General features: G+C 42.0%; 1 protein-coding gene across 2 annotated transcripts in view; it reads right to left on the reverse strand.

The window, feature by feature from the left end:
• EVA1C (eva-1 homolog C) overlaps positions 1–27,385 on the reverse strand; it is a 71,019-nt gene that overhangs the window by 11,884 nt on the left and 31,750 nt on the right. Inside the window, exons 3-5 of one of the 2 annotated variants that reach the window (XM_030579200.1) lie at positions 24,733–24,856; positions 21,670–21,822; positions 3,616–3,759 (exon numbers count right to left, since the gene is read on the reverse strand). In XM_030579200.1, the coding sequence (XP_030435060.1) occupies positions 3,616–3,759; positions 21,670–21,822; positions 24,733–24,856 (421 nt within the window). The remainder of the gene's footprint in view (positions 1–3,615; positions 3,760–21,669; positions 21,823–24,732; positions 24,857–27,385) is intronic. The other variant, XM_030579207.1, reaches the window with a different exon arrangement.

Consider the following 27,385-nt stretch of genomic DNA (forward strand, 5'->3'; position numbering starts at 1 on the left):
AAGAGGCAAATTGCTTTAGCAAAGTAAAACTTGATTTACTGCCATAATCAGAAATTTCTATAGAGAGGTTTGCTTTAAAAACATATGACTGTACCTATCCACTGGGAGTCTTTTATCAACAGGAGCTCCCACCCCGTGTATGGAATTTCAAGAATTCCAAAACTCTTTTTTTCTCATGGCTGCTAGATGATCTATAAAATAATTAGAGCTGCAAATCACTTGCTAATGCATCAGATTGAACAATTTAGTATTGTTTGGCAGAAAAAAACCTGCAAAATGTGCCAGTAACACAGAAGAATGTTATCTACTACCTGGTTTATGTGTCTTTGCAAAACCACTACAATGATTAATAGTATGAGTTATCTTACCACATACATACCCCTCAACACACAAATAAAGAACAAGGTGTCATAATTATTAATAGAGTAATTAAAGGGAATTCCAATAACTCACTTTTATAAAAGGACCAACAATACAGCATTTACTGTCTAAGCATATTGTGTATTAGCTCCATGGCAAGCCTCCAGCAACTTCTTCATAAAAATAAATATCAATCTTAGTAATTCCTCTCACCTAAAGGCTAACATACCCTCTTTTAAGAGGGTAGATTCTTAAAAGTTCTAAAACATACCTTGAGAAATCCCCTATTGTGCCTACAAGGAACCTGCCTTCTAGATAATCCATAGATGATCGTTTTCTCTGATCTTCAGAGATATGACACCGTACAACTAAGATAAGAATCAATCCCAAAATGGCTACTTATTACCAACCATGCAAGTAAACTCCAAGTACTGCTTATTTGGGCCACTCCCATGGAAAGACCTGCCAGAGGTAGATTCAGAAAACTCCAACGTGTTTCCCCATAGAGTTAATTCAGCATATTCCTCACAGGGAGGGGAGGAGACTGTAGCTGCACAGAGAGGAACGGGCATGGTGCACAGCTGTCAAGCCTATGAAGCGCAAGGATCTCTGGTGATATTGCCAAGAGTTAACACCTCCTTTCGACTGGCAGCACAGATTGCTGCTGTTGGCTTCACCATTTATACTAGTGTCTTACCTCAGTGCTCAGGCCAGGGGGTAAGAAAGAGCAAGCCTAGGAGGAGTTAATGATACTATTGCAGTTTCTGTAGTGTAGCAGTAGGGGCCTGATCCAAAGCCTTCTGAAGAAGTCATTGGAAAGACTTGGCTCAGACTACATGTAGGCTGCCTACAGGAGCTAGCTACTTCCCTTCTGGCTAGATGCCACCTTTAGCCGGCTGCCAAAAATGCAGAGCCCCAGTTATTTGGTGCTCAGGTGGAATGACATGTGCAGGCTTCAAGGGGGCACAGAGCATGCTCCCTCTCTGGTTTGGGGGCTTTTCTGCCCAGCACCCCGACCAACTGTTGGGAGCCTCTGATGTTTTGTGACCAGAACCATTAAAAAAAACCATTATTGGGCAAAAGCAGTTATTGATCAGGACATACAGGGGAATGAAAACACAGACACAGGGATGGAATTTAAAGTGGAAGGATGTTACGTTATTCATTTTTAACTTTAATGGAGGGGGCTAACTCCCTCTGCCCCCAATACCAAAAATGTATTTGGGTTCAATGTGGTGTTAACTGACCTCTATGCCAAATATCTAATGTTCAGGGTTGGACCTCTTTAGCCTCTTCCCTAGGCTTCATGCCTCCCTCCCCATCCTCTGACTCTCTTCCCTGTGAGGGAGAATGAGGGTACACATACAGGCACCTGTCTGTGAAGACTTATGGTCTCCCCATTTTTCACCAGCCTAATAATTTCCCCCAGTTATCTCATGGGTCTCATACTCTTATTCACCTTTGGGAGCTGGCCCCTTGGAGCCTCTCATCCACACTGGACACTGGCCGCAAGCTGTGTCAAAATTACAAATTCATTTATAAACTTAAAACTTTTAAATCCTGTCTTTTCTCCCTATTTACCTAAAACCAGACCTCCAGGATGCTGCTAAGAAGGTGGAAAAACTCACCAGGAACCTTGTCAATCTTGCCCTGAGGGAAAAATTCCTTCCTAATCCCATAACCTGGCAAACAGTTCAACAATTCAAACTATATCTCCACAACAGAACAGGGAGCAGCAACCACAGCAGAATTGCTACTGCATACTGTGAGGGTGAAGGGGAGAAGTAAGAAAGACAATGCCCGTGAGCAGCCCCTGGCCCGAGCAGGGCCGCCCGGGGGGGGGCAAGAGGGGCAATTTGCCCCAGGCCCTGGGCTCCGCAGGGGCCCCCACGAGTTTTTCCAGGCCCCTGGAGCGGGGTCCTTCACTCGCTCCAGGAGGCCTGGAAAACTCTTGCGGGGCCAGGCCCTGGAGCTTCTTCCGCTCCCGGACTTTGCTGGCGGGGGGGTCCTTCCACTCCAGGGCGGAAGGACCCCCCACCAGTGAATTACCGCCGAAGCGGGACCTGACGCTGAAGTGCAACCCGGTCTTCGGCGGTAATTCAGCGGCGGGGGGCCCTTCCGTTCCGGGACCCACTGCCGAAGTGCCCCGAAGACCCACGGCGGGGGCCCTCCGCCGCCAAACAGGGCCAGCTCTAGACATTTCACTGCACAGGGGGCGCCCTGCCGCTTGCCGGTCCCGCAGCTCCGGTAGACCTCCTGCAGGCACGCCTGCGGATGCTCCACCAGAGCCGCGGGACCAGTGGACCCTCCGGAATCCTCTGGGCAGCCCTGGGCCCGAGTCCCCACTCCCTGGGGCAAGTGGAGCGTCCACATCTCCCTACAGCAGCCCAACCCCCCAGGTGGCTCTTACCACAGCTCGGCTCTGGCTTCTGGCCTGGTCAAGGGGTAGGAACTGAGGGGGAGAGGAGGAGCAGGGGGTGGGGTCCAGTGGGAGGTGTAGGGGGGCCCAAAAGTTCTTTATGCCCAGGGCCCCACTAAATCTTAATCTGCCTCTGGCTCCAGGGGTGTAGCTGCACTGGTGCTTCACCGTAGTGCTTTAGTGGAGATGCTACTGCTCCGATAGGAGAGCTTAGTTGATCCACCTCTGAGAGCAGCAGTAGCTATGTTGGCAGGAGAAGCTCTCTAGTCAACATAGCACTGTCTACACTGGGGGTTAGGTTGGTATAACTATGTTGCTCAGGGGGTGGATTTTTCACATGCTTGAGCAACGCAGTTATACCAATATAAGTCTGCAGTGTAGACCTGGCCTGAGATTTTACCCAGAGTAAGGAAATTCTCTGTAGAGGGAAGAACTTAGGTTTGCCCCTGTGGATCATTTTTCAGGATCAAGGCCTTTATACAGTGCTTTGATTATGTTGAAGTGCTTTATAGAGGCTAACACAATGCAATAATAGATTTTCTTTACTTAGCTCTGCTATAGATGAATTATGTGGAGCACAATTTAATATCTAGAGCATTTGTCAAGCACATATTTTAATTATTGCAATTTATGTTATATAGATCTCTAGCTATGTGATTGTACCTACATCTCAGGTATTTTGTCATGTAAATGTAATAGGTTACGGATGCTAACAGGAAGGCCAGATTTAAGAATCCAGCTCTGGGCGTGTGCGTTATAGAAGTATACACAACTTTGCATTATTATGCTCTGCAAGTAGAATGAGATCTTCAAAATTATCACATATTTGCTCTTACCACATGCATAGCTGACATTAAGATATTTTTTCACTCCAGGCAGGCACGGACTTCCAAACTGGTTGTTGTTGACAATAATTTTACACCTCTGTTTCCCATAACACTTCTTTGATAATACTTCTAAAGCTGTATAGGACAAACAGTCTGAAAGAAAAAAATCTGTAATGATTATGTACATATACTTATGTTATCAAAGACAATATCTACTACACGTGTACTTATGAACCTGAACCTGTCATCCATATTCAGTCAAAACTCCCATTGATTTCCCTGAGTAGGACTGCAGAATTAGGTCTTAGGTTTGTTCATTGACTATAAACCTACCTTGCTAACTTCTACATTTGCCTTGCATTTGTTAGAAAATGGAATTTGTATACTTCTGTTGCAGGTCAACATTCATGGCTTTCCATGAATGATGGATGCTTTCTTTTTGAAGTCACCAGCTTGAGACTTTTAAGATGTAAGAAATATATTTCACTCCTTTTGATCACAAATATCAGACAAATAAGGCAGCTCATTATCTTCTTCCTCTTCATTTCCATCTAGGTTGGCTAGTGCTACTTCAGAAGAAACATGTTAATGATCACAATGGGGTTAAATAGGATTCACAATATATTTAACACAAGGCAAAAATCAGTCACCTTTGAAAAGAAAACAGAGATTTCATATTGAGGTTATTGACAAAAATAAAAATTCTAAATTTGAAGTCCAGAGATAGAACAAATGTGTAAATTTATAGATTTAATACTTTTAAATGCAGACTAGACTTGAGCAAAAATGAGTGACTTGTAAACCTGAGTAGCCAGTCTGAGGATACTGCATTATTTGTTTGGTTTTGGCAAATGGCTTAGTGACTGGTAATCTTGAGATACTTATTCCCTGGAAAGCAATTCTTAGCTATAAGAAAAAGCTGGTGACTCTTAACTCCAGCACTGTATTTTTGATGCGAGTCAGAAAACTATAAGAAACAAAATACTTTAGTTTTCAAAATCTTCTGACCACATTACATATGATATCTGTCATAGTGGAATTTTATAAACTTAAAGCTGACAAAGAGAAGGAAGAGTTTTGATTCAATGACTCAGCTGTTTTAGTCACCTTTGATGAACTTGAACTTTGGAAGACTTAGCCCTGGTCTACAGCACGAGTTTAGGTCGAATTTAGCAGCGTTAGATCAATTTAACCCTGCACCCATCCACAAGACAAAGTCATTTTTCTCAACTTAAAGGGCTCTTAAAAATCAATTTCTGTACTCCTCCCCAACGAGGGGATTAGCACTGAAATCGACATTGCCAGATCAAATTTGGGGTAGTATGGACACAATTTGATAGTATGGGCCTCCGGGAGCTATTCCAGGGTGCTCCATTGTGACCGCTCTGTCTGGACAGCAATCTCCACTCAGATGCACTGGCCAGACAGACAGGAAAAGCCCCATGAACTTTTGAATTTCATTTCCTGTTTGACCAGCATAGCAAGCTGATCAGCGCAGGTGACCATGCAGTCCCAGAATCGCAAAAGAGCTCCAGCATGGTCAGAACAGGAGGCACTGGATCTGATCGCTGTTTGGGGAGACGAATCCATGCTATCAGAACTCCATTCCAAAAGACAAAAATGCCAAAATATTTGAAAAAATTTCCAAGGGCATAATGGACAGAGACTACAACAGGGACCCACAGCAGTGCCGTGTGAAAATTAAGGAGCTCAGGCAAGCCTACCAAAAAACCAAAGAGGCAAATGGTTGCTCCAGGTCAGAGCCCCAGATAACGTCGCTTCTGTGATGAGCTGCATGCAGTCGAGGTGGGGGAGCCCTACCACTACCCCACCCGTCCATGGACACCTGCAAGGAGGGAGTCTCATGCAACAGAGGAGGAGGATTTTGGGGATGCGGAAGATAAGGATAGTGCATAGCATGCAAGTGGAGAAACCATTCTCCCCAACAGCCAGGAACTGTTTATCACCCTGGAGCCAATACGCTCCCTACCCTCCCAAAGCAGGCTCACGGACCATGAAGCCAGAGAAGGCACCTCTGGTGAGTGTACCTTTGTAAATATAATGCATGATTTAAAAGCAAACGTGTTTAATGATTCATTTGCCCTGAAGACTTGGGATGCATGCGCAGCCAGTACAGCCCCTCCTTTTAAATGGCTAACCCAATGGGTGCTTGGTATGGGAAAGGAGGGCGCTGCTTTTGAAACCAATCCCACATATTATGAAAGTTGAAGAACGTGAAAGACTATGGCTTACCATGGCTGCCAGCAAGCTAAATTCTGTTGCCCGGCCCCGTGTGTGTGATCTGTCACACCAAACCAGCAGGCCCTCAATATAAGAGGCAAAATGCCACCTTGTACCAAAAGTACATGTGCTATGTAATGTTAACAGCTCGGTTCACCATGAAAGTGTCTACCCATTGTTCTCTAAAATCTGTTTTTTTAAATACTACTCTCCCTTTTTTCCTCCCGCAGCTGCAAATGTTTCAATGCTCCCCCATCATCTCCACCCCAGAGGCTAGTGCAGATAAGGCAGCAAAAAAACCCACACTAGTGATGAAATGTTCTGAGCTCATGCAGTCCTCCTGCACTGAAACAGCTCAGAAGAATGCGTTGAGACAACGAATGTCAGAGTCCAAGAAAGCAGAAAATGAATGCGAGGATAGGAGGGATAAGTGAGATGAGAGGTAAAGGATGCAATGTTGAGGCTACAGGGGGGATCAAACTGATATGCTCCAGCATCTGGTGGAGCTGCAGGAAAGGCAGCAGCACAGACCACTGCTGCTGCCCCTGTGTAACCGCCCATCCTCCTTCTGAAGTTCCATAGCCTCCTCACCCAGATGCCCAAGAATGCGGGGGCGCTCCATGCACTCAACTACTCCACCTCAGAGGATTGCCAAGCAACAGAAGGCTGGCATTCAGTAAGTTTTGAAGTGCAGTGTGACCTTGTCCTTCCCTCCTTCACCATCCTACCCGGTGCTGCCCTCCTCCCCAACTCCTCCCGGGCTACCTTGGCTGTTCCCCCCCATTTGTGTGACAAATTAATAAAGAATGCATACATTTGAAACAATAATGACTTTGTGGCCTCTGCAAGCAGTGATAAAAGGGGGGAGGGGAGGGGAGGGCGGCTGGCTTACAGGGAAGTAGAGTGAAGCAAGGGGGCAGGTTTTCATCAAGGAGAAACAAACAGAACTTTCACACCGTAGCCTGGCCAGTCATGAAACTTGTTTTCAAAGCTTCTCTGATGCACAGCGCACCCTGCTGTGCTCTTCTAATCGCCCTGGTGTCTGGCTGCGCGTAATCAATGGTCAGGCGATTTGTCTCAACCTCCCATCCCTTCATAAATGGCTCCCCCTTACTCTCACAGAGATGGTGGAGCACACAGCAAGCAGCAATAACAATGGGGATATTGGTTTCACTGAGGTCTAACCGAGTCAGTAAACTGTGCCAGCGCGCTTTTAAACATCCAAATGCACATTCTACCACCATTCTGCACTTGCTCAGTCTATAGTTGAACAGCTCCTAACTACTGTCCAGGGTGCCTGTGTATGACTTCATGAGTCATGGCATTAAGGGGTAGACTGTGTCCCAAGGATAACTATAGGCATTTCAACGTCCCCAACAGTTATTTTCTGGTCTGGGAAGTAAGTCCCTTCCTGCAGCTGTTCAAACAGACAAGAGTTCCTGAAGATGTGAGTGTCATGTATCTTTCCTGGCCATCCCACGTTGATGATGGGGGGAGGGATAGCTCAGTGGTTTGAGCATTGGCCTGCTAAACCCAGGGTTGTGAGTTCAATCCTTGAGGGGGGCCACTGAGGGATCTGGGGCAAAAATCAGTAATTGGTCCTGCTAGTGAAGGCAGGGGGCTGGACTTGATGATCTTTCAAGGTCCCTTCCAGTTCTAGGAGATAGGTATAGGTATGTCAGTGAAATGTCCCTTATGATCCACCAGTGCTTGCAGCACCATTGAGAAGTACCCCTTGCAGTTTATGCACTGGCTGCCAAGGTGGTCCAGTCCCAAGATAGGGATATGAGTTCCATCTATCGCCCCATCACACTTAGGGAATCCCATTGCAGCAAAGCCACCCACTATGACCTGCACATTTCCCAGAGTCACTACCCTTGATAGCAGCAGCTCAGTGATTGCCTTGGTTACTTGGATCACAGCAGCCCCCACAGTAGATTTACCCACTCCAAACTGATTCCCGACTGACCGGTAGCTGCAAGCTTCCAGAGGGCTATCACCACTCACTTGTGAACTGTGAGGGCTGCTCTCATCTTGGTATTCTTGCACTTCAGGGCAGGGGAAAGCAAGTCAAAGTTCCATGAAAGTGCCCTTACGCATGCAAAAATTTCGCAGCCACTGGGAATCACACCAGACCTGCAACACTATGCGGTCCCATCAGTCTGTGCTTGTTTCTCGGGCCCAGAATTGGCATTCCACGGCATGAACCTGCCCCATTACCACCATGATGTCCAAATTGCCAGAGCCCATGCTTTGAGAGAAGTCTGTGTCCATGTCCTCATCACTATCGTGATCGTGCTGTCGTCGCCTCCTCACCTGCTTTTGCAGGTTCTGGTTCTGCACATACTGCAGTATAATGCGTGAGGTGTTTACAATGCTCACAACAACAGTGGTGAGCTGAGCAGGCTCCATGCTTGCTGTGGTATGGCATCTGAAGGAAAGCAGAGTTGCAGCGGAAGTGGTGGAAGACGACGGATGCCAAGAGAATAGATATTTATACCGAACGATGAGAGGTCCCGCAAGGTGGCTTCATGGCACCAGGAGAGCAGAAGAGCAGAATTGCAGAGGAAGCAGTGGAGGACGACGGTTAGCACCGCACACATTTCCCAAGGAAGAACACATGTTCCCAGGAGCCCATGACAGACAACATGGAGAAATTCACTATCGATACACGAGCAGGAGAACAGAGTTGCAGCAGAAGCAGTGGATGATGACAGGATGCCATGAGAACAGATATTTTTAAAGAACGATGGGAAGACCTGCGAGGTGGATTCATGGCACCAGGAGAGCAGAGTTGCAGCAGAAGTGGTGGTTGGATGATGACGGTTAGCAGTCCTACTGCACCGTCTGCTGAAAGCAGTATGGCGTCTGCATGGAAAAAAGGCGCAAAACGATTGTCTGCCTTTGCTTTCACGGAGGGAGGTGCAACTGATGACATGTACCCAAAACCACCTGCGACAATGTTTTTGCCTGACCAGGCATTGGGAGCTCAACCCAGAATTCCAATGGGCAGCGGAGACTGCGGGAACTGTGGGATAGCTACCCACAGTGAAACACTTCGAAAGTCGCTGCTAGCCTCAGTACTATGGACGTACTCCGCTGACTTTATGCACTTAGTGGGGACACACACAATCAACTGTATAAAATCGCTTCCTAAAAAATCGACTTCCATAAATTCGATCTAATTTCATAATGCAGACATACCCTTTGAGTAGATTAGGTGGACATTTTTAGGATTCTTTGGCAGCAAAATAGTTTATCTTGGCAAGTAAGAAAGAATCTAAAGAACGTTCTGTAGAGGAGTTATCAGATGTTCCATACGGGAACTGATCATGATAATAATATTGTCCTTGAAAGTTTAATTATATTTTCTACTACCTTTCTTGCTCTGCTGTTATTTATATGAATCGTGTCTTATATAAGGCTCAAGCTGTTGGCCTGATTATTTCATTCAAGTACAATGATATAATGAGGACATGTTTTATTTCAGTTTTTTTAGGTGTTGGTTCATGTTGCTGTTCAAGTTAATAGCTCCTTTTAGTCCATATTCATGTTGACTTTGGGTTAGGCTCCTCTACCTGAGCCATTCTTGGCACATCACATAGATTGATAGGCTCTTGGCATCTAAATGTTTTGGAGGAAATTCCAGAATCTGCCTGGTTTCATGTTGGGTGGATCCATTCCAACCTTTCATGCTAATTATTTGTTCTTTTTTCCTTTTACAGGAAGGTGTAGTTTTTCTACGCCTTACATGCACAGTGTTATGACTAAAGAAAACTATTTAATTGCTCCCTATAGGCTCTCCAATGTTTAACAGCTAAACAATTCAGTTCAAAATGTTCTACAACTTCATGTATACTTTTTGTGTGGGCTTGTAATCTTTCCAATAACTCCCCACAGTTAGGGTGCTGGCAAACATGTGGTTCAGTTGGCAGAAAGTCTGTATACTTAATATTAAAGAGTACATTTTCAAGAATAGGCTCAAAATGTGCTCCTGCAATTTTGCTTATGCAAATCTCCTCAAGCAGAAATTACACAGAAAAACAAAGAGATGCCTAACCAGGTGAACTGCATATGCAGTTGCTGTTCTCATATTCAAATTCAGGTTTTTGAATACATAGAATAGCAGGTGCAAATTATGGGACTGGAATGAGATATCTTTGAAAATCTGGCCCAAGTGAGTGAGTCCACCCTCTTCTTGACCGAAGCACCAACTTGTAGGAGTTGGTGCCTAGTTATTCGTCTTCTGCCATGTATCACACTGTATTTTGGTTGTCTCACGTACTTCCTCTCTCTCTCCCTCCACTGTTCATTCTGAGCCTTTTTCTCTCTGTGTTCTTTTCCCCCCTGTATATTTCTAGTAGTTTTGTCTTCTATTCTTCATTTTTGTTTTTGTCCTTTACCTCATTTTTTCATGCTAGCCCTTTCATTCCACTCTGTCCTCCTCTTGTCTCCAAGTTCCCCGACTTCAGTCTGCCATTTTTCCTCTCCCTCTCTGCTGCCACTGCTATATGTTCTCTCTCAGGCCTTATTTCACTGCTAATAAAGGTATACTTTTTACCTCAGGGTAGCTAACTTATAGGCACTATCCTAAAGTAAAAGCACAGAGACCAGAAACTTTAGCTTTACTGTGAGGTAAACTTGATGAAGTTAATTCTATATCCCTCAACTAGTTTACCTCATGGTCTTCATTGTGCATTTACTACAGGATAGCTCATATCAGCATTTCTCAAATGAGGCCACTGTAGCTGCAGATATTTTTGCTGCTACAACAGCCTCCAAAGCCTGGGTGGAGACTGGAGGGGCGGGACAAAACAACAGCCTCTTCCTGCAGCACCCCGCTGTTACCAAGGCAGCGAGATTTGTTGCTTTGGTGTTTGTGCTGGCATCACCAGCAGGGATTGGTGCCCTGCACCACGCAGCCTCCCTGGGAGCTCCAGGTAGCATGTCTGGATACACGTGGAGCTAGTGTGTTCAGCGCTGGAGGTGGCTATGGTGTTTGGTTGCTGGGACACTCCCTTGGCGGCTCACCCACTCCCACCTGGCCAGGGCATTGGGAGTCTGGGATTCCACAGGCAGCCAGTGAGTTCCAGACCCACCTTCCCTGGGGCAGGCTCTTGCTGAAGGGATAAGGGAGGCAGGGACAGAGAGACGAGTTTGTCAGAGCAGCCACCAGCAAGAATTGGTGGCCACACTCTGAGGCCACCACAAAATTTGTTGCGGGAACCCTTGGATCATATGCATTTGTGACTCTAGATACCCCTTGTTTTCATACCCTCCACACTACTGCAATAATGTTTGTGCAAAATATGCCTTGAGAGGTGCAATAGGAAACCTAATAACATGCTGGTTATTAATATAATTTTACAATGCATATGTTAACATTATCTGTAAAGTTAAGAATTCTGTCTGCATGATGTTACTAGAACATGTTTAAGACCAGACAGCCTAGCCTAGGTAAAAGGTGATAAACTGCTCTGTCCTAGACCAGTGTTTCTCAAACTGGGGTCGCCGCTTGTGTAGGGAAAGCCTCTGGTGGGCCGGGCTGGTTTGTGTACCTGCCCTGTCCGCAGGTCCATCTGATTGCGGCTCCCACTTGCCGCAGTTCACCACTGCAGGCCAATGAGAGCTGCTGGAAGCGATGGCCAGTAAGTCCCACAAGGCACCCAGGGTTACAAGACAAATAGTGACCGAACCCCTCACTGGCCTGTGTGAACCCCCAAATGTCACAGTGTTAGCTATCTTGAGGTAAAAAACACACCTTTTTAAGGAATGAAAACAAGTCCTCTCTTTCCCTGAATCACTAGTGCTACAGGGCTCTTTGCAGTATGTCTCTTGTCACAAACACTACAGGGATCACCCTCATCTAGCACCACTCAAGGGAGGGGAAGAATAAGCATAGCTTAAAGGAGGTTTGGAATATGAGAAGTATTCCTAGGGGAGATGGATTAGTGGGCAAAGTGCAGGTGAGTCAGTCAAAGATACTTAATAAATGCAATTTATCATATTACCACATCTGTGATGGGTAGGTGTGCGTATAAATAAATATGTTCACTTGTCATTTACAGGGAACATTTAATAAAGTAAAATACAGTCTAAAATATTTCTGCCTCATCTGACCTGTATATTATATTATACTTGAAAAATTCATTTCTATGTCCATAAATCAACTTTCCTTCAATAATGGAAAGCAGAGAATAACACACTCTTCAAATGAGAGAGGTTAATACAAGATTGTGAAACCTTATGATATTTCTGGCAACAATGGTTTAAACACAGTAAGTAGACTGTATTCTGCAAACAGGATCTGTTTTCCAGCTAAATAGCAGTACTTTAAAAAGAGTTTTTTTTTGAGGACCTAGTTCAGCAAGGAATTTAAACAAGTGCTTAACTTTAAGCATACGAGTGAATAGTCCCATGAACTCAACAGGACTAAAGTGTGTACATAAAACTAAACATATGTGTAAGAGCTTTCCTGAACAGAGTTGAATTTAAGCATACACTAAGGTTTGAAGGTAAGCACATACTATTTTTTTTCTGGAATGTCTTAATGCTTAAATTAGATATATGCTTGCATAGCTTGCTGAACCGGTACTTAAATGCTTGAAATGAATTGCTTGTGAAAGGTGGCTGATCGATGAAGCTGGAGGCTGCAGTCTTCTATCCACAAAACACAGACAATATAAAAAGTAGCAGTATAATCATCCCCACACTGCTAGTTTACCTCATTCTTCTCTGAAGGGTCCCTCTCAAGAGAGAGAAGACAGTTAATTCTCCAGGCCTCTCTGCTGAGATTGCCAACTAAGTGCCAATAGTGTTGGGTGGTGCGTTTTGTGAAGCGGACACTTAGTTGAGTGGAACTGAGGAATATGGTGCCTCAAAAAGGGAGGAAAATATCAGCTCTGACCTCAGTTATTTAACGAATTAGAAAGTCTTGTTTTCGGAGGAAGGGCTCTTTCAGCTCGTAATTAGCTTCAATCAGAAATGTTTTGGCTTGCAAATTACATCTAGCTGCCGTAGCCATAAATTATTCAGGATTTAATTAGTAGCAATTCTTCTTCTGATTTCTTAAAGCTTCTCACATTTCAGCCTGTACTCTCTTTTGCCTTGCACACAAAACCGCAATTCAATGGAATGGACAGAGCTGGCTGTAGCAGCAATTCTAGCCAAGCCTGTGAAACAATGTTCTGTCACTCCTTACTAATTGCTGTACAGTACTATCCCACTGCCTTGCACAGAGTTGGCCTAACAATTATGGGGAGGGTTAATGAGATGATTTTTTGGGATGCACCTCAAACATAGACCCATTTTACTTAGATTGTAAGCTTTTTGCAGGCAGGGACTGTCTTTTTTGGTCTGTGTTTGTACAGCCCCTAGCACAATAGGTTCCTGGTTCATGACAGGGAGTGCTAAGTGCTATGATAATACAAATAATAATAATTAATACATGTGTGTATGGGAAGAGAAGGTCCTTGCCAACTTCCTACTGCAGAAATAGAGCCCAGCTGCTTGTTCCTTTCATCCTTGATCATTGGTTTTCATGACTTTATGTTTTCAAGGCTGTCTCCTCAATAAAAAAAGCTAGTCAGGACTTGCATTGTAAATAGTGTGAAATCTCTGCTTTCAGTTTATCAAATCAGGATGGCTCATGCTTTGCAGAGCGCAATGGTCACTCTGGGGATAGGAATTGACTGGGGGAAACAATGCAATTCAGGAGCACATTAATGCTGGAAATTCAAAAAGAAGGACACTTACACGGCAATTTATGCAGGAGCATATTACATGAGGCCTAGCTTGTGCATCAGAAGACACTCAGTTTAGGTTGCTAACTGTAGCAAATACATGGAATACAATGTGTTCATGAAACCAGGGGCGGCTCTAGGCATTTTGCCGCCCCAAACATGGCGGCTTGCCTGTGGAGGGTCCGCTGCTCCCGCGGCTTCGGCGGACCTCCCGCAGGAAGCCGCGGGAGCAGTGGACCCTCCGCAGGCATGCTGCTGAAGGCAGCCTGCCTGCCGCCCTCGCGGTGACCGTCAGAGCGCCCCCTGTGCCTTGCTTGCTGGGGCCTGGAGCCACCGCTGCATGAAACATATTCCTGATACCTTTCAGCTTCAGATCCAAGAATGTGAGTAAACAAAGCACTAAATCAGGTTAAAATACCACTTATGACTCAAACCATTCCTTGGATGTAAGTACAATACTGAAAGACTGATCTCTCTCTTTGCAGAGAAACAGTTTATGTGCTTGTGCAGACAGCATCAGTTTCCAACATTTTGGTCCTATGTTTAAGTGGACCCGAGTTCAGAATCCAGCCATTACGGATTTAGCAAAATTTTTATCTATCTGACACACAGAAATTTACCAGCACAAGTGTGCAGGACAGACATGTAGAGTTCCTCATTCTTTGTAGGGTGATAACAGAGTACTGATAAACTAGAATTTGTTTGCTGCAAACTTCTTAAATGCTTATCACTAAAATTTTCAGAATTCAGCTCCATATGTACATAGATTGGTTAAAGGGATTTCTTAATTTATTTTAAACTACAGTACCCAGAATACATTTTCAAGTAGTTCAGAAATCTAAGCTTCCATTAAAAAAAACCCAAACCAACCTACAGTAAGTTGTTAATCTTTATGGTTGCAAGGATATGGACATTACCAGATACATCTATGTCTGCCTGAGTCTGCAGACAACTTGAAACAATCACTCTGAGGGATGCAATCTGCCCATTCAACTCAACAGGATGTCAACTCTGAAGCCTAATGAGACATTTTAAATATTATAATTGTTAACTGTTTTACTGCTAATTATTTCAGCAGAAACTTCTCCACAGTGGTTGAATGTAGCAGCAGGCATTTGGGCAAGTTGCAGTGGGACAGGCTATGATTGCTGGGGTGGGAAGGGACACAAATTCAATACATTCCCCTTCGCTGCAACTTCCAAAAGTAAAGTCAACTCCAGTAGTCAAAAGAGGAAGGGAAAGAGAAGATGAATCTCCTCCCCATATCAAAAGTCTCTCCTGCCTTTTGGTGGCAAATTCACATCTAACGTACTACATGAGCCACACGAAACAGCATAGGCAATAGGAAGCTGTTTTCATATTTCTGATCTCATACATCTTGGAGAGTGCTGCAATTCAAATGCAAAATCCAGCACTCTTGAGACATGGTGCAGATTTGTGCTAGTCCCAAAGCCTAACCTTCATTGGCTGCCTACAGCAAAATCAGCATCAAGATTGATTCCACCTGCTGGAGACAGCAAACAACGGTGCTGATGCAGCAAGCAAGTTCTTTTCCTATCTCTATCTGCTGCTTCTTGGAGGAGGCATAAACCAAGACACCTAGGCTAGTACAGGAGGCTACTGAAGGAAATCACTCCTTTAAATTTGTAGTCACTGGAGGAAGTTGTTGTAACCTCACAAAATCTCAAGCTGATCTCCTCCTAGTGAAAGCCTTGATATATTAATGACACACATTACTGCACAGCTAGCATCCATATACTGTAGTTAAGTTTGTAACCTGGGTTTACAGCAAGAGCAGTTAACCAGGTGCTCTCACCTCAAAAAGTGCAAATCCTGACTTTATAATTAAATTCAGAGGGAGAACAGATCAAAGAGGAACTGTCTGGAAAATAAACAGGTAAGAGTGTGGATTGGATTTCCTTCTCTCAGTAGTTCTGCTTGGATTGCAATGACAGTATTTTTTGAAGGGAAACATATTGAAATACATGTATAGCCAACTGAAAACAAGAAACAATATCTCTTTTAGAACTAGAGATGTGCAAACTGATTCACATAAAAGGAAAACTGGCCCCCAATTTTTGCCTCTCTCTCAAACTGATTTTGAGGTTCAAAAAGTTTGGTTAATAATTCCTCATCTCTTTCCCTCTCCAACTCCCAGCACTGAGAGGGTGGAAGAGGATTCAAAAACAGCTGCTGCGCTCTTCCTGCCTTTAAATAACACCACTAATCTCCCTCCAGTACTGTGGATCTCTCTCTCCTCACAACTTTCTTAATCTCTTTCCCTTTTTACAGTTTTCCCATGAAACAATCTGATTGTGGGCATGCAGCAGTTCCTGGCAGTCTCTATACTAAGCCCTGAGCATTAAGTATTTTTCCCAGTTTGTTCATGGTGAGAAGTGTTCCAAGTCTATGTGTATGCAAATAATTAGTTAATATATAAATTAGTAGTAGATGGCACTCAGAAATAGGTAGCATGGTCCCTGGGTTTTGTAGGAGCAATAAGACTTGTGTACTATAAATTGCTTCCTTTTACATAGCTCTGTACATCAGCTCTTGACAAGAAGCTTTTGAATTTGCAGCAAAATGGTTGAGGATTTCCTTTAATACATTGAATGATCCCTGAATTGCTGGTATTTAAATGCCTAGCAATTTCCTAGATTCTGGTTGCATTAAACTGTTCATGATTTCTGGAAATTAAAAGTGTATAGTTAATAATGGGTATAATTACAACGATGTATGTGTATTCCTTGAGCTGCCTGCAGTGATTTGTACTTTTACTTCTTTAGGGCGTGTTCTCCTCTCGCTGCACAGAGGGCTACATGTGGAAATCCCTCACACTAAGAGGACAACATACCCCTTACTATGTAAGCCACAAGCTTTTTGACGATTATTAATGAATAAACGATTTAGGGACAAGTTCTTCCCTTAGCAACATTCACACAACTCCCACTTACCTCAGTGGGAACTGAGCACACATATCCAAGGTCATAATTAGGTTGTTGGTGCTTCAGGAAATGTATATGTATGATTAATAAAGGAGAATAGATGTAATCTGTGTAGAAGTACATATTAGTATCTTACCTTGAACATTTCAGCTAGGGGCTATCTATTATGCACCAACCCTTCTTTCAAGTACTTTCATGTGTTAATAAGAGTAATTTATGAATTTAGGAGTGTTTGTTGACCTGAAGCTTCCTTGCACTCTCTATGGTAACCTATGTTTTGGCACAATGCTTTATTTTCCTTTGGCTAATAAATTTTCTCTATTACATCTTGTTCCCATTCACATGTTACTAGGAATTTTAAAAAAAGAAAGAACAGAACGTGTTAGAAAAGACAATGCTGTATACAGAAAGAAACTGCTACAAATGTCTGGATTGTCTGAGCCCGATTAGAATATCTTAAAAATATCTGGCACCATGAATTTTTAAGCAAAATTGTGCCTCACTAAATTGAGCTCAACAAGTTCTCATTTCTATTATGATACTTTTGATAATCTTAGTGCAAAAAGGAAGTCACTTTCAATATATATTTGCCATACAATGTAGAAACATGTTAAAGATAATTAAAACACATTTGCACATACATTTCTTTTCTATCTGGATAATGATGTCATGTTACCTCCTCACAGTCACAGATGGATTGTCTTGTCAGAACACCCCTATAATATAGGGAAGTATTAGCTTAATTTTGCAGGTGGGGAACTGAGGAACAGGTTAGATTAAGTGATTTGCCCACGGTCACACACAATACCTGAGACAGGGACTGAACACACATCTCTCATTTCCCTGTGTCTTACCCCACTAGACCATCCTTCCTCCCCATTGTTATGGGCATCATATATAGCGCCTACTTCTATGTTCCTTGCACCTAGGGTGACCAGACAGCAAATGTGAAAAATCGAGACGGGGGTGGGGTGTAATAGGAGCCTATATAAGAAAAAGATCCCAAAATTGGGACTGTCCCTATAAAATCGGGACATCTGCTCACCCTACTTGTATCCCCAAAGCTCCTGTTGAAATCAGTGGAAATGTTGGGGCTGCAAGGAATGCAGGATTGGGCCCACAAGTTCTAAGTAATTGTTGTCTTATATATCTTTTGACTTGTCATTTTTTCTAAAAAAAAAAAAAAAAAAAAAAATGAAGGCCTGATATTGCTCCACCCACGATCCAGGGCAGGACTCTTATTTCAATGGGAGCAGGTCATTCATGCACTCTTACTCCCCACCCCTTCACAAAATAGGATTTAACTTTCTTCTGTCAATTCACATGCTTTGATATGTATGCAGATACAAGAGAGATAATCACGTCTTCATCTGAAGATATAGACATTCACACACACTTCTAAATCAAAATATCTGTCTAGGTTTTATACCATGCATCCACCATGGTCCCTGGGTATCTAAGTTAAATACTGCCGTCAATATAGAGTTTGAATAGTCCTGCTTGAAATGAAAATCTTTTTTTTTTTCTGATACAACATTCAAATATTACTGGAGTTTGTGCCCTTTCCTCCAGTGACTAATTTGTGTGGCACCTCGAGGCTTGGCAGTTCGTAGCCCTGGCACTTCTGGGCTTGCTGCATCAGTTATGAATATAAAAAAAATTGCTTGAGCCCAGGCACCTCTTTCATTACAAATTAAGCACTGCTTTCCTCCCTCATATCTGAACCGACTCTACTCTTGGAACACATGAAGGGTAGGATTTTCAAAAGCACTCAGTGCTAGCTTAACTCTGCTCCTCTTGAAATCAGTGGGACCATGACCTTCAAGGACCACTGGTCTGACCTATGGCAATCCTACGTTCCCTTGTTAAAGGCACAAGAAGCTAAACTGGACTGATAAGCACGACTTGGAGCATTCCCATCAACTCAGCTGGGGCCAAATCCTCAGAGGTCCTGACCACCCGCCACTCCTGCTCAAGTAGTGCCTTTGGAGCTGGCTCTCAGGGGAGCTCATTCCAAGAAGCAGACGTGACAGTGCAGAATCAATAAAGGGGCTCAGCAACTCAAAGAACAGGGCAATAACATCTCAAACTTTGGAACAAGAACAGCTTTAGATCTCATGTTCATCCTTCCAGGCTGGGGAAACTAAACAATAACAGAACATTCAGCATGGCTTAGAGGATTCTTAGTTTGTATTTATGTATGAGATAATACATTTTTTGCATCTGTTTTTAATTCTTAAAGTGTTATGTACTTTATCTGGGCCCCATTTGAATCAAGCCTCTGAAAATCAATCAATCGGCTTTACAACTTTAGGGAGAATTTAGAATAGTTCTATAATAGTGTCCGTTCTAAGCTGCTTCTTGTAATGAGTTACTTATCAACTCTATTCAATGGGATACAAGGTCACCAAAACCTAGAAAAGATTCTAATTAATTCAGTACCCAACACCACCGGCAATTTGACCCAGTACTGAATGACTGAACGGTGGTGAAATCCTGGCTCCATTGGAATCAACTGAAGTTTTGCCATTGACTTTGGGGGGGGGCAGCATTTCACCTCAGCTAATTTCTTCCCTGATGTAAACTAAAACATTCTCATGTCTGCACTGTGAGGCAAAGAAAGTGATTGTAGGATTCAAAGGTCTTAGGGCTGATCTGCACACAAAGTCGCACAGAGATAACAGGTGTGAATTAAAACTAATCTAATTATTGTGATGCAAGTCAATCTGCAGGCACTCTTATTTTCTAACAAAAACAGCAAAAATTAATTGAGCCAAAATCATTTTGTTATTGACTTTAGCTAAATTGACTGTAGCCTTTTTTGTTCTGCCATTAGTGTAGTTACACATAGCTGTGCACTGACAGAACAAAATCAGTTTTAGGAAATCAATTTCATTACATTGGTGCAAGTTTGCATGTAGACCAGGGGTTCCCAGACTTTTTGTTGGCATGACTATCCTAAACCTAGTCCCAGATTTGGACCTTAGCATCCAAAATATGGGGGTTAGCATGAAAACCTCCAAGCTTAGTTACCAGCTTGGACCTGGTAAAACTGCCACCACCCAAAAAATTAGAGTGTTTTGGGGCACTCTGGTCCCCCCAAAAACCTTCCCTGGGGACCCCAAGACCCAAATCCCTTGAGTCTCACAACAAAGGGAAATAAACCTTTTCCCTTCCCCCCTCCAGGTGTTCCTGGAGAGATACACAGAAGCAAACTCCGTGAATCTAAACAGAGGGAGTCCACTCTCTCTATTTTCAGTCCTGGAAACACAAGCACTTCCTTCTTCACCCAGAGGGAATGCAAAGTCAGGCTAGTAAATCTAACACACACAGATTTCCCCCTGACTTCTTCCTCCCACCAATTCCCTGGTGAGCACAGACTCAATTCCCTGGAGTTCCCCACTAAAGAAAAACTCCAACAGGTCTTAAAAGAAAGCTTTATATAAAAAAGAAAGAAAAATACATAAAAATGGTCTCTCTGTATTAAAGTGACAAATACAGGGTCATTTGCTTAAAAGAATATTGAATAAACAGCCTTATTCAAAAAGAATACAATTCAAAGCACTCCAGCAACTACAGACATGTAAATACAAAACAACAAACCATCTTTGTACTCACAACTTGGAAACAGAAGATTAGAAAGCAGGAAATAGAAAAAATCACTCCTCATAGCCGAGAGAGTACAGGCAGAAGACCAAAGAACAAAAGACTCACACACAAAGTTCCCTCCACCCAGATTTGAAAAAGTCTTGTTTCCTGATTGGTCCTCTGGTCAGGTGTTTCAGATTACTTCTTTCCAGGTGAAAGAGACGTTAACCCTTAGCTATCTGTTTATGACAATGACACTATTTTATTTCCTCCCAGAATCCCAGAGCAAAATGGCATCCTCCACACAGTATGACCTTGCATGCACTGCCGATTTGTAGTACCATCAGAGGATCTGAACCATTTGCATAAAAATAATCATAAGCTTTTATCTGCTTTTTTGGTATTGATCTTTTTACTGAGTTTTTGTATATAATTTTCAGCTAATACACTTTTTAATAGTATATATAAAGCTAAATAGAAATATTGGCTTGCAGACAAATGGTTTTGTAGAATAATTATTGATCCCCTCTTAATGGTGTAAGTATTTCTCACCAGTGGATGGAAATACACCTCTGTGTAGAGGGTCAGCTCAAATTCTATGCATCAGTTAAATCCCACTGAACCCCTCAATACAGGGCGTCAGTGGGACTCGACTGGTGCACAGATCTTGTGCTAGTCCTCAGAGTGAAATTCTCTCCAAACATCTTGAATGTCATCCACTGAATATCTTTCATTTATTCAGTGATTTGTACTAGGCTTAAGCACTCACATAGCTACAGTTTAAGGTTATCTAACATAAAGGCAGCTGCAGTAAATATACTTTAAATGGTCTATTTCCTGCCATGCATCTGCTAAGTTTATGAATTTGTTATTGACTGGTTATTATTTATTAATTATAGTAGCACCCACAGCTTGCCTTCTTTCTATACATTTGAAAAGGGTATAGTCCCTACCTGAAAGAATTTCACAGTCTAAGGACAAATATTATTATTTATTTGTATGACAGTAGCATCTATAAGCCCCTACTATGGACCCGGACTCAGTTTTGCTAGGAGCTATACAAACACTGAACAATAAGATGGACCATGCCCAAAAGACATTACAATCCAAGTATAAGACAAGAGCCAGCAGTGAGTACAGACAGACAGGGAGCACAAGGCAAGGATAAGACAAGCATTATAAGCAGCTGTCACAGCAGATTGGCTGCCTAACTATTGTCAGAAGCAGACAGAGGTTAGGGGGAAAGGGAAAGCAAACAGGGATATTTACTACAAGTTAATTAGAGTCACAACAGACATCAGGAGCAGAACTTTTAATACTATTGCTGGACCACTTTCTAGACTGCAAGTGTTAAATCTCAGCTACACTTCTGATCTCATTTTTGTTCTTCAGCTTGGACACTGTGTGTTTTAAAAACACTAGTTCTCATTAACAGCTGATCAGATGCTATTCCAAAGAACAGTGGATCTTGCATATCAACTTTTCTATCTGTTTTCTAAATTTCCACATTTTTTTTAAGAAGACTGTATAAACACACTAAAACTTACCAAACTGAGGGGCATGGCTCACTTCTGTAGAGCAGATGTCCTTCTCATGTGCTGATCTGCCATATGTGGCAGAATAGATGTTAAGAAACTTTGACTCTTTACAGTGGAGTTTCAGTTCTTCGTTTTCACACGCTGATTTGGTTTTATGTTCAGCTAAAATAGAAACCAAAAACAATGCTATATTACGAGGTGGACTGTTAATGGTTAATTAATGAAATGTGGCATACCTACAAGGAGGAACTCAACCAAATAGCAGAGGGGAAAGTTAACTTCTCCAAGATTGTTCCCTCATTTTAAATTAATTAAAAAATAATTTTCCAAGTCTTCTCTCCCACTGGTTCATCCTCTATGGCTGGCTATAAAAATACTCATAATAAATCTAATCTCTCTTTGCTTCTCCAAAGGACATGACCACATTCTCCACTGCTTCATTGCTGAGTGGCTCAGCCCACGCATTAGTAATACAAATGGTTTGTATCACTTGGTGCCACCGCATGCAGCTGAAGTGAGCACCAAAGAATTCTAGGCACTGTGGTATAAATGGCCACAGCCATTTAACTCCAGTGAAGGCAAAGGGTTTGCACAGGTCTGACTGAGAGAAGAGGTTAGCCCATTCTGTTGAACATCTTTCAAAATGGGTCATGAAAACAGGAAAAGAGGGTTACGCAGCTGAAAAGGGGTGAAGGAAAACCCTATTGTTATTGGGGATGTTGATAAGAAGTACTAAGATCAGACTGGAGAGAGGAAACCTTTATATCTATTCATAAAACAAACTTAAACGTTTCATCTGAAAGACAAGAGACATAGCTTTGATTTCCTTGGGAATAATCCAGTTCCCCACACAAGAGCAGACAGAAAGTAGTTACTTTTAAACATTCTCTGTATTGACTCGCTGATTATTAATTGTATAGACGTGCAAATGTTGCTGCACAACAGGAAAGTTGTGTGAAGCAAACAAAAAATGTTCTGATCTGGGAAGCTAACAGCCTAAAACTATGTGCTGGGTTTGTACAGCACCTAGCACAATGGGATTCTGGTCCATGAGTGGGGTTCCTAGAGGCTACCACAATACAAATTATAAAGAAACCAGAAGCTGTTATACTACAGGACAAGCCAAACCAGTTGCCTAGGATAAGAATATAATGAAGACTTTTGTTGCTATACCATACTAATAAAGAAAAAATAGCATTCCTAATGAGCCTAAAAACTACATGAAGCTGAAATCTAAGAATTTGGAAAAGTACTTAAGCACATGCTTTAAGACAATGGATACATCTACACAGGGATAAAAGACTCCTGGCATAGCTGCAGTTGGCCCAGGTCAGCTGACTTGGGCTGCGAGGCTAAAGAGTGCTGTGTAGACATTCGGATTCAGGCTTGAACTGGAGTCCGAAGTCCAGGACCTTCCACCCTTGCAGTGTCCCAGAGCTTGGGTTCCAATCTGAGCCCAAACAGCTTCACAGCAATTTTGCAGCCCCAGTGCCTGAGTCAGTTGACCTGGGCTAGATGGAGGTTATTTATCCCTGTCTAGAGCAAGGGGCTCGATGTTATGCATATGCACAAGAGCTTTCCTGAATATAGAGATGTTTTCCAAAATCAGGCCTAACTAAGAATGTTAATATCATACTGAGAAATATAAATCATATGTTGAGATAGATTGTTCGCACTCACCTTAAAACCTATTACTTAAAGTAATTATGCAGACAGGAAACTCCATTAAATATACTTTGGGTAGCTTTTGTAAAAGTGAAATCACAAAGTCAATCATACATATGAAATATCTGCGCTACAGTAGATGAAAAATATCAAGTGACTTTAAAAAAACAAAGAAAATCCCAATCCACTGAGATCCATAACATGAAAAAGCTTTTTAATGACATAGACCTAAATATAAAATCCAGGATATATACAAATATAACAGATAGAAATCCTAGAAAGTAAGTATGCAGGCACATATTTATTTTTCTGAAGACAGGTTCACCTATTAATATCAGTGATGGGAGTCAGTGTGTTGGTGCTATTTCAAAGTTAGTGATTCCTTATCTGAGCTTCCTGTCCTTAACTTTGAGGTCCTACACAATTCAGTCTCTCTCCACCTATTTGTATCTTGTGTCACCCCCTCCTCCCCTCTCCTGTTCCTTATTGCCAGTCTTGATGCTCTGTTTCCTTGCTCCTTCCACAATCCCCCTTGTGCTTTGATGATACTCCCTCTATACATGGAATATCTTCTCTGCATGGCAAAGTCACTACTCTCAGAAAATGCAAATACCTTCTTGAAGACCGATTTCCACTATACAAAAAATTAGGCAGCAAATAATAGCTAGGTGCTGGGAAGTTGGAATTCACTCTCATATTTAATAAGATAAAACTTAAAAAAAAAAAATCCAAACTCTTGATTGTTGTTTCCCTGTTCTCCACCCTTCCTATTTTTCCCTTGTGTTTTGTACAATGAGTGCCCATTGAGGCAATGACTGTCCCTTTACATTTGTTGTAAGAACCTACCTGCATCTGAGGTTCTACTGAAATATAAATAGTTTATCATGACTATTTATTCTTTCATGATATTTGAGGTTCTACTGAAATATAAATAGTTTACTGTGTATATTTATTCTTACATGTCCACTGAAAACAAATCTCTGTTATGCACAAAAACTGGTTATGGCTGAACTTCAAAAGATTCTGAGGTTTTGTTCCAGCTATTTAGGCGTTTTTTCCCACACTCATCACCATGGTATCTAGCCTTTTGACATTTGTAGGCTTTTAATCCAAACTACTTTTTGTGAAAAATGTCATAATATTCCTCTCTAAAGTATGAGCTTTTCCAGCTTTTTTTTTTAACTTTATGTCTTAGATTCTGACAAACTGTACTAGCAGTTACATTGGTAGCAAGCATGTGAATATTGCAGACAAGATGGAAAGCTAAGATAAAATAAAAATACAATTCGCTATTAATCTTAAAATCTGAAAACTTCATGTAGATTTATGCAAAGCTTTCTGCACTGGCATTATAACCAAAACAAATGAAACACAAAAATGAACTCGCCTGTTGTAGAAATTACTTACTAGGTTTGCATTTAAAGGAGACAAGGAGGTATTTAGTGGTTCCTGGACATAGATCAGGTCCAAAAACCCGACTATTGACAAGGAGTTGGCAGGCTCTCTGGTTCTGGCATTCATCCAGTACTTTCTAGAACAACGGGCAAAAAGGATAGTCTTGAAAACAAGATATGAAGCTATACAGCAACCAAAACTCTTAGCTGTATTTTGCTCTATACATGAAAGAAATTATTCAGTGGTACTGAGTTTTTGTCATAGATGCATTTTTTTAAAAAAAGATATATTACAGGAATAAGACCATGTCCATACTGGGCTTTGATTGGTGGCTGAAAATCCTGGGTGAGTTCATTTGAAACACAGTTGAAACTAAGGACTTGATGCAGCAAAGTACTTAAGCACACGATGAACTTTAAGCACATGAATAGACTCAATAGGGACTACTGTGTCCTTAGAGTTGGGCACATGTTGAAATATCTTCCTCAATCGGGACCTAAATCCATTTCAGACATGATTTGTTTAGCCAGTATAGATGTGACCAAGCTACTTTAAAACTATTTTTAAAAAACTCAGACCTTTATCTACATCGATTTGTTTTTTTAATAATATCTTGCTATTCCTTTTGTGCTGCTCCAGCAAGTAATCAGTAATTGTAAGGGTGAGAGGAGTAGAGTAGAAAGGCTTACAATGTTATAACCATGTTGCCAACTGGACCTGCTCTGAGCAGGGTGACATGGTGGTCGACAGGCCAGAAGCTGTTTACAGTAGCATTTACACTTTGCTACTGCTGCTGGAGTTGGAGCTGTATCAGTGGAAGTGATGGTGGGAAATCTTAAGGAAAAAAGGATAGTGTAAACACAGCCAAAGATGGTTTTGAATCCATTTTTAATAATACAATTCTGCCACGCTGAATCATGTCTGAAAACAGTTTGGGTGTAACTGTGTTTAAACCAAGTTTAATAGGCAGTTTGTTTAAAACAAACAAAAGGAAGTATTTCTTCACACAACACACAGTCAACCTGTGGAACTCTGCCAGAGGATGTTGTGAAGGCCAAGACTCTAATAGGGTTCAAAAAAGAACTAGATAAATTCATGGAGGATAGGTCTATCAATGGCTAGCCAGGATGGGCAGGGATGGTGTCCCTACTCTCTGTTTGCCAGAAGTTGGGAGTGTGCAACAGGGGATGAATCGCTTGATTATTACCTGTTCTGTTCATTCCCTCTGTGGTACCTGGCACTGGCCACTGTCAGAAGACAGGATACTGGGCTAGATGGACCTTTGGTCTGACCCAGTTTGACCATTTTTATATTCTTAAAACTCAGTTTTCAAAACAGGGTAAAAAACCCAATTTAGACAGGGATTTTTAAACATTATTTCTCAGTCATCTGTATTATCTTCATGCTTTCTTATGCTTAATAACACAGCAAATTGTGATATTTGGTATATTCTCCTTACGTCATCAATCTTAATCCAGACAGTAGTGACTGAAAAGCATTATTCTCTGATAGCTGTAGGTGCCAATGTAAAATGTGTTGGCCATTACTGTCTAGTTTCTAGTCAGAAGGCGCTAAATTCATCCCTGGCATAGCTCTACCAACTTCAGTGTATTTATCCCAGAGATGAATTTAAACCAGATGTTCAAATCACAACAATTGCGCTAATCGGTAGACAGATACTGGGCTAGATGGACCTTTGGTCTGATCCAGTACAGCCGTTCTTATGTTCTTATGACACAGTCCCTCCAGAACAGAAATGATGCACATTGACAGCACATCACAATGATCCTATAAAGTCCTGGCCCCTTTTGTTCCTTTCTGTGGTGAAAAAGGGCTTAAATCCAACACTTTTCATGAGTATTACATTCCTATTAAATTGTTTAAAAGGGAAGCAAAAGGACTGAGAACTTAGTTTGGTCACTCAATTCTTCTTTTAAAATGTTTCAAGTCAAATCAATAATCACTACCAACCTGGCAAACCTTCATTGGACTTGTTTAGGAAAGAGTCAGTTAAAATCAGGAGAAATTTAGCTCTTGAACAAGTAGGCATAAGTGACTCCCATTGAGTTCAATGAACATTGCATCCATTTACACCTGAGCTGAATCATCAGCTGTAAATCTCTTTATAGTGGTATCTCTTTATACAAAGAGTCCTCACATTTTGCATTGACTCAGCTGTGCAAAAACATCCAGCTCCTTATGGTATCATAATTCGATAGCATTATTAGTAAGGTTATTAACCTACTGGGACAGATCTAACTTTGCCTTTTCCTTTCACTAGGAGGCTACTATATAAAATGCCAGCTATTCTTTCTCCTTTCTATAAGATAATACTATGCTTGATTATGCAAATCTCAGACTCTGTTCCACAGAGAGGGATAGAATGAGATCATCAGCGTTCTTTTCCAAGAATTCCGTTTACAGTATGTGTTTTTTCTATTTGACAGAGTCAGAGCTTTCTGGGATGCAAAGCCAGACACTTGACTTTCATATCTGTAGTTCTGAACGGTGAAAAAGGAAAATATCTGTAAAAGTTTATATTATTTTACAAAGCAGTTGTCAGCTGAGATTTGTTGTGTACTCAAGAAAAATTGTTCATGGAAACCTCACAGAGACCCTCAGGACTCAAGAACTCAAATTAATCATGAGTGTCACTCCACTGAAG

The sequence above is a fragment of the Gopherus evgoodei genome, chromosome 1 (assembly GCF_007399415.2).
Source record: "Gopherus evgoodei ecotype Sinaloan lineage chromosome 1, rGopEvg1_v1.p, whole genome shotgun sequence".
NCBI lineage: Eukaryota > Metazoa > Chordata > Testudines > Testudinidae > Gopherus > Gopherus evgoodei.